This window comes from Prosopis cineraria, unplaced genomic scaffold (assembly GCF_029017545.1).
Source record: "Prosopis cineraria cultivar Desert tree isolate PC_DT_omini unplaced genomic scaffold, ASM2901754v1 PC1, whole genome shotgun sequence".
NCBI classification, from domain to species: domain Eukaryota; kingdom Viridiplantae; phylum Streptophyta; class Magnoliopsida; order Fabales; family Fabaceae; genus Prosopis; species Prosopis cineraria.
Window position 1 is genome coordinate 29,516,966 of NW_026555332.1, and position 7,612 is coordinate 29,524,577.

General features: G+C 35.3%; 1 protein-coding gene across 10 annotated transcripts; it reads right to left on the minus strand.

Annotated features, from left to right (window-relative positions):
- Positions 1 to 421: 421 nt before the first annotated feature.
- Positions 422 to 6,920, minus strand: LOC129313327 (protein phosphatase inhibitor 2). Of its 10 annotated transcripts, none has more exons than XM_054956376.1 (6): positions 6,549 to 6,915; positions 3,700 to 3,771; positions 3,131 to 3,256; positions 1,796 to 1,914; positions 1,242 to 1,424; positions 422 to 878 (listed from the first exon to the last, which is right to left on the minus strand). In XM_054956376.1, exons 4-6 carry the CDS (start codon positions 1,809 to 1,811, stop codon positions 637 to 639), a joined length of 441 nt encoding a protein of 146 aa, XP_054812351.1. In that variant the 5' UTR covers positions 1,812 to 1,914; positions 3,131 to 3,256; positions 3,700 to 3,771; positions 6,549 to 6,915; the 3' UTR covers positions 422 to 636. The 10 variants fall into 10 exon arrangements, with proteins under 10 accessions (XP_054812351.1, XP_054812342.1, XP_054812333.1 ...); XM_054956367.1 differs by having other exon boundaries at positions 3,131 to 3,339; XM_054956358.1 differs by having other exon boundaries at positions 3,131 to 3,343.
- Between the last annotated feature and the right edge of the window lie 692 nt (positions 6,921 to 7,612).

Genomic DNA, 7,612 nt, shown 5'->3' on the forward strand with positions numbered 1-7,612 from the left:
AAAACAAATTCCCCATATGCTTTAATTTTAAATATTCAGTATTTTACGGATCAAACCAGTTCAATTGATTGGACAAAAATATTAGCAGTGAACCGGTCCAACAGAAAAATCTATACCGTTTGTTTATTTTTGACAATCTCCAGAGACGAAAATACAAGCAATGACCTCTACAGATTCCTATAAAAAGATAGAAGGGGTAAAAAGCAATAGTAATTTCATCCCTTGCAAGCCAAAAATAAGGCGCTTCCGTTTACCTAAATTCTAGTTTTCAAAAAGTTGTTCATCTTCATAATGACCACTTGTGAGCCTTGCAATGTTCACCTGCATCCTATGAAAACAATTTCTAAATTTGTAGATAACGCGAACATACAATGTTATCACTGAATACAATTCATGCAGAAATTCAACCATCACACCGATCTATGACAAAAATTCAAATCTCTAGAAGTCATGATCAAACTTAAGTGTGCACAGCTGTACAAGCATCATGCAAGTCTACAATTTAGTACTGAGGGAAATGATGAAGAACTAATCAGTAGTATTTACACAACAGATACAAGGGATTTGAGTTTTTACAGTTTAATGTCATCTCCTAATGACGAAATCAAATTTGAATTATTTGCAGGCCACTAAGAACTACTTTTTGCTTGAGGCCATGGGAGAATTTGCGTCCTTAATGTCTATCTCCTTCACACTAGCACTTAGGGAAGATGAGTCACATTTCCTTGCCGTATCATGCTCAACATCATCATCACCATCTTCATCTCTATCACCTTCCAGAAAAGAACCCTTCCGTTGCAGCTCTCTCAGTTTGAGAAATTCATCATAGTGAGCTCGTCTATGCTCTTTAAACCTCTTGCTCTTATCTGTATCAGAATCTAGCAGAGTATATTCAAAGCAGAGAAAAATCAGGTCAACTAAAATTTCTAAATTACTCCACACACATACATGCAGATATATATGCGCACGTGTGCTCGCAGAAATATTTACATCAACAACAAACTCAGGCAACTCATTCATGACATTTTTTATAGTTCAAAAGATATAAACAACAGATTTTTCCAGTTCAGTTCTTTAAGAATTAAATGATTTGGCTTATTTAAATAAGAACTTAATTGTCAGCATCTGACAAATGATAAGTGCAAGAAGATAAAAATAGTAAAAATCACACTGGAAAGAAAGATGATTATTGTAAATTAACAAATGAAGATGTAAACATAGGATATGAATTAAAAGGAAACCTTCATCCAGCATCATTTCATCTGCCTCATCCTCAGATGATGTCCAGCCACCGGATCGTTTGGTGCTCATACTGCTGGAAGAGGCCACATCATTCAAAGCAGTGCATATTGCTTCAGCATCAACTGCTTGTTTGTGGCCATCAATGCATGTCTCAAAGCGTCCTCTTATAGGGGACAGAGAACCTAAAAAATAGCACATTTGGATAAACGTTAGCTGCACATGGAGACGCTCTTAAGATAGAGCTAAAGAACAGGCCTGGTATCCAAGAAATATATTTATCCAATTCCACGAAGAGTTTAAACGGATGTACCAACACACCTCAAAAACAACCTAGAGAAAACTAAACTAAAATGTACAGTTTTGTAGTGAAATTGTATTAACAACAAGAAGCCTTATTCCATTAAGGACATAGTATGGATATAACTCTTTTCCTTCACAAAAATAAAAACAGACCGTTATTTCTAAGAATGGCTACATAAATACATATTTACGTAATCTGATCTGTGCAGTATGATGTACAAAAAATGCCCTTTGATTGATCACATGTACATACAATCATCATCAATCATCGGGTGATATGGAGTCTTAGGTTCATTGATTTTCTGTCTCACAGGTTTGTTTGCCTCAATTTCTTCAATATTAGCCTCATCCCATCTCACACGCCCCCTGTGCCTGTAATGAGATACCAAATGCATCACTCATAAAATTAAGAATGGAAAAGGCTATGTGCAATCAATAGAACAGTGTGTTTGCGTGTACGTGTACGCGCGCACACGCGCGTGTGTGTGAAGATTAGGGGTAAATAGACAGGGAACTAGTCTAGAATATATTTACTAATGAGTTCCACCAAAATAAATGAGTTATTATAACCGAAATGCAAAGAATGGGGCACTTGAGTCCTACATTGAAGTACGGGATTCTAGTGTGAAATTTATAGGGACCACGGACTCAAATCTCATAATCTAGCTTTTAGTTCGAGATTATCTCAAGGTTCTTATAAAATTATATGAGACCCTTTGCAACGTCCTAGTTGCAATCATGCAGTAAAGATGATGACATTATTATTGCAGTGTTAGCCCATGGCTAGAAAGCTACGACAGAGCGAGCCAGTGTGGAATCTGGCACTGTGGCTTGTGAATCACGATGGAATGTCAAGAGATGCGAAGTATGGGACTTGAGTTAAAAATTATAAGTATGACATTCTAATTTAGGGTTTATAGGGACCTAGACTCTAACCATGCTTCAATTTAGCTCAGGCTGGGCTTCGCATTACATGATGTCTTAATTATGTACATTAAAGCCACTCCCTGAGCCTATTTCTACAAGCTTAAACTTCTGGAATAATTTGGTTCTTGACATGGTACTGAGGTCATGATGGGAACATCGCTACGTTTATATTGAATTCAATGGAATCACAGCTTCATACTTAAAAGTACAATGTTTCCCTTTTGTACCTTTTCAGCTTTTGAATGAATTTCAGTTCTGATTCACACAAAAAAAAAAAAAAAAGGTTACAATGTTCCAAACTCGCGCAAAGATTCCAAAAATCACAGCACCCCAAGTTTCACACAGACCACAGCAGAAAAAGGGTAACACAACACCTTTATGTGGGGGAAAAAAGGTAACAACACCTACTAAATGCTTAGAAGCTACAATGGGGGATAAGGAATAGCAGTAGTAACATCGATTCTTAATTTGATGGGAGAAATAAGTGTGGCACCGCAATCCAAAACAGAACGCCTCAGCATCATATTCAGACAGAGCACATATTAAAGAAGGGCAAAAAAGAAAGAAAGAAAGAAAAGAGCAAACAGAAGCTGGCTTTTCAGAAGCTCGTATAACTCTTTATGGCAACAGTAAGTAATTCCATTAATACCCATGTTTCTACCTTTTTGCTGTCCACCATGAATCTTTATGGCAATCATAGGATGAGTAGGTTGAATAATCTTATCCAGTTCCATCCATCATGGCCTTACCAGCCACGTTTTCCACCTTTTGGAGTTTTCTTGCTTTCCTTCAGTCATTTACACCAGTTCCAAAGTCGTTTAGTCAGAGTTCTCCCCTTAATTTTCAGTTGGTAAAACCATTCTAGGAGAACTGACTAAAAACAAAAAACATGAAGAAAGAAATTAAGAAAACAATTCCAAAAAACAGAAACAAGGACTGATTAAGGCCTTGGTGAATGGAACCACTTTAATACCATATCAATAACCAATTTATCCAAAAGTTAAGCTTCAAGAAGACCTGGTAACTGATACATATTTCTGACAATCAAGTTTGAAAGCCCATTTAAGCTTTATGACATTGGCTACGAAGGAATTGACTCTTCAGTTAATCTGATGATCTGATTATTATATATAAATAAATTATCTAACAGAGTCAACTTTTCATTTGATAGGAAGTTTCAATTGTTAAAATAAACAAGCAAGCTGACGAAATGCAGACTGTTGGTCTTACTTCATTTTGCTATATAGATAGCCTCTTCAAACACCAAACGCATGCAAAGCAGCTCTCCTATAGCTTGATCAACTGCGAAAAAATGACAAGCTTATGCTTTGGATTCTTGAACTTCAAAAGCACTACTTAAGACAGAAAGGGGAAGCAATCAAAGGCAAGAGAAAACAACTTCACAGATGAAACGAATTAGACTAAAAGCAAATGATCTACCAAAAGAAAACAAAACAAACAAACACAAATGAAAAATGAAATGAATTAAGTGACAAAAAAATGAAGAAGCAAGGGGCAAACACAAAAGAAACAAACATTTAAGAAATATAAAAATAAAATTGTTGATGTCATCTATGATCTAACAGAGATATTTTCTTGAAAAAAGAGCTAAGGTAGCCTACTGCCATTAACAACTGACTGATAAACATCATAAATAAGAAAGAGGTACAAAGGTAATGACTCCAAACTAAAAAAAAACAAAGACTAAAGGAAAAAGATTCCAAGAGTTATCTATTCAAAACCAATATTACAGGAAGGTAACGCTATATGCCAACCTCCAACTGGATGAAGAGTCACAGCATCCAAGATAAATTCATACTTAGGGGGAAGATGTCCTTTTTACAATCCAACACTTCTGTACAAAGTTTCAATGTTCTTTATTGCTCTTTTTTTGAAGAAAAATTATCAAAAAGATAAAAATACTAACCTTAGTCATCAAAATCATAATGTTATTCACTACTTTAATTTTACTATATGTAATGAGTAACAAGGACAGACCCAACAAAATGAATAAACAGCTGAACCAGAAGCAGTCTTGATTCAGCTGCAAATTGTAAGATTGGAGTTAATATGGCAGAATGGTTGATCCTAAGACTCAGAAATAAGAAAACAATATGTTCGCAAAACAATGTTGCATTTCTGTTAAATATTGTCAATATAATGTAAAGCAGACTAAGAAGGGTATCATTTGTGATTATGTCAAGAATTATCTAGTTACATATTTATAACAAATGAATTTATATATGATTTACATTAAGTAGTGCTCTGAAGTGTATTATACATATTATAAGTGCATACCTACGTTATATTTTCTATGCAAGTTACTTTTCATTTATTTCCTACATCATAGAATTCCTTACATTATATGATTCATGAATAAAGAACACACTTTTGAATTTGACAGCTAAAAGATGGGCATCTTGTGACTGGTAATGCAACACCTTTTCAGCTGCAGAAATTGAAGCTTCGGCTTTCAAGCAAAAATAGAAAAATTATTCATTTGAAGATAATCATACCCTAACTTAAAATAATCAATTACTACTTAAGTTTCCTAACGTTATAATGATGATAAAAGGGCTTGTTCTATTTTTCCCCCCCCCCCCCATACACGAACCATGTCTTCCTCATTTTTTTTTTTTTCTAGAACTAAACTCCATGAAGGGGGGAGCTAGCTCAAAATATGCAGAATTCCGTGACAAACCCAAACAAGATCTTACGATTACTAAACTATAACAGAATACCCCTTGAGCACCAAAAATCAAACATTATGTCAATGGTTTTTTTTACATTATGAAGTTCATAAGGGTTTTTATACATTTTAAATTTCATGCATTATTTTTTGTGAGTAGGCCATAGCTCAGGGATAAAATGTAGTTTCTCCATGATTTATAACATTACACTGACCAAAAATTAAAAATCAGTAAGTATTTATCTAGAGCTGTCAAATTGACAGATTTCACTGCATATCAGAAATGCATCAGGCAACACATTTCACTCTGCCAGCAAGGACGAGCAATTTGATTTCAGGTATATACAAATATAATTAAAAGCTAGAACTTAAAAGGTGAGACAGTCCATTGGGTGCAAACTTACATCTGATCAAAAGTTTACATAGGGAAGAGAAAAACTTCCAAGCTTCTCCTAGCAGTCCTTGTTATAAGAGAGGTTTAACAACTTTCATATAGATTAAAAATACTAGTTAAAATTAGTTACTCTCGATAAATTTACCCATATTTTCAATCACTTTCAAAAATCATCTTTCCTCAATAAAGCTTTGTAGTCTTGTTTCTCTCTAGATAGTTAAGGATACATGGGGAAAACAAGTAAGTAATGCTTCTAAAAATGAACAGAGTTTCTTATAGAAAAGAGCAAGAAAACTTTCAAAGATATCTCTTGTAAAAAGGACTGGAGGGCATAAAAAGCAATTGTGTTGTACAATCAGAAATAAGAAATATCCTAAGCAAAGAATAAAACTTAAAACATCTTCCTATCTGGACGTAGAGTGAATAGCCAAACCAAAAGTTGTTGGCGCTATCAAGAGAACGTCATTTCCATTTTCAACATACAAAAACTTAATTCAAACAATTATCTCAGAAGTTCATAACGAAATAGCTGATTAGAAAATATACACTGTAACACCTCGCCCTCAAAACAGAATATAATTAACCTCCAAATAATATATGGTCTGAAACGTCTATCAGGATCTCATGAGCAAATGAACGTGTTTATAGAACAAACGAAAAATATAGATCCATGGCGATGGAACTTTAAAGACAATTTGGCAAATTCACAACCAATCAAATTTACGGCATCGGAATTTACACCAATCCCTTTCCCTTGAAAGAAAAATAGAAGACACGAATTCCATTTCATCAAGAAAAAACGAGGCATGGAATATCAAGACGAAAAGGGAAGCGATGCAAGAGGATGAAACAGGGTTGCACCAATGGAATGTCGCGTTAAGCTGAATGAACATGCAATTCAGGATTTAAGCAACAATTTCAATCAAATTCAGGATAAGCTAAGGAAATTTGAAAGAAATGATCAAATGAAGAGAATCAGAGACAGAACCCGAGTACTCGGCCTTGGGAGAGAGGGAGAGACGGAGGTGCGTTCTCAGATGCGACAGAGATGCGTTCGAACTCAGATGCCCACAAACTTTGAAATCAGATGCGTTTTAAATCAGGGAATCAGTGATGTGAGATGCAACGGAGATGCGTTCTGCCGTTCTCAGATGCGTTCGAACTCAGTCCTCACATGCGTTTAGGTTCAGTCGAATACTCGAATCAGAGATGCGTTCGAGTTCAACTTTCGTTCTAATGAAGTGAAGAGAATCCGAGTGAGATCATCAGAGACGCGTTCAAACTTCGAAGGGGGTCTACGGCCGAGCTCAGTTTTCGTTCGGGTTCGAGGATTGAAGAAGGTCGAAAAGAACCAATGCTAGGGCGACTGGGCGATTTTAGTAATAAATTACAATATTAAAAATAAAACAAAAAATCAAAACGTCGTGATTTTGACGTCTGGAGCAAGAAAAATAATAATAAATAGTGAACCAGCCAAACCTCATAATCGTTGCTTTTTTCAGTTTTTCCAGTCCATTAACCAATTTATCAGTTCGATTCTCTCTCGGTTAACATGCATCAATCAAATCGGACTATTCCCAGTTTAAGCGGTTGAATCGTTCAGTTTGATCTGATTTTAAAACAATGCATATGAAATGTTAAACATAGGATTGGTGAATGTGAAGATTATGTATATTTTTAAGGATTTGTTTGGTTTAAGGGAAGGAGAAGAAAGGTCCTTTCAATTTGGAGGGAAGGCTTTGAAGGGAAGGGAGGGGAAATTTTAAAAATTTCCCCTCTCTTCCTCCTAACTGAAGGAAGGGAGGGGCTCCCTTCTTCCTAACCAAATGAGGGGAGGGGAGGGGGCTCCTCTTCCCTTCTTCCCAACCAAATACACTCTAAATGATATGAAAGGCTTAATAAAATAAGGGTTGATAAAATTTTAATATTATGTTATATTTGACATGATATTGTATAACATAAGGTTAAAGAGCAAATTTATTTAGTCAAGCACAAAGGGCATATATTTCGGATAGAATTTGATGGGTTACCCATTTAAATTTATTTTTATAAAGGTTTGA

Bases quoted from the DNA above. Each gene is read 5' to 3' on its own strand.
- LOC129313327 (XM_054956319.1), bottom strand. The intron at 1,425-1,795 runs GTATGTACATGT...GCTATTTTTTAG, and splicing joins CCCGATGATTGATGATGATT to GTTCTCTGTCCCCTATAAGA. The intron at 879-1,241 runs GTTTCCTTTTAA...ATACTCTGCTAG, and splicing joins TGAAATGATGCTGGATGAAG to ATTCTGATACAGATAAGAGC.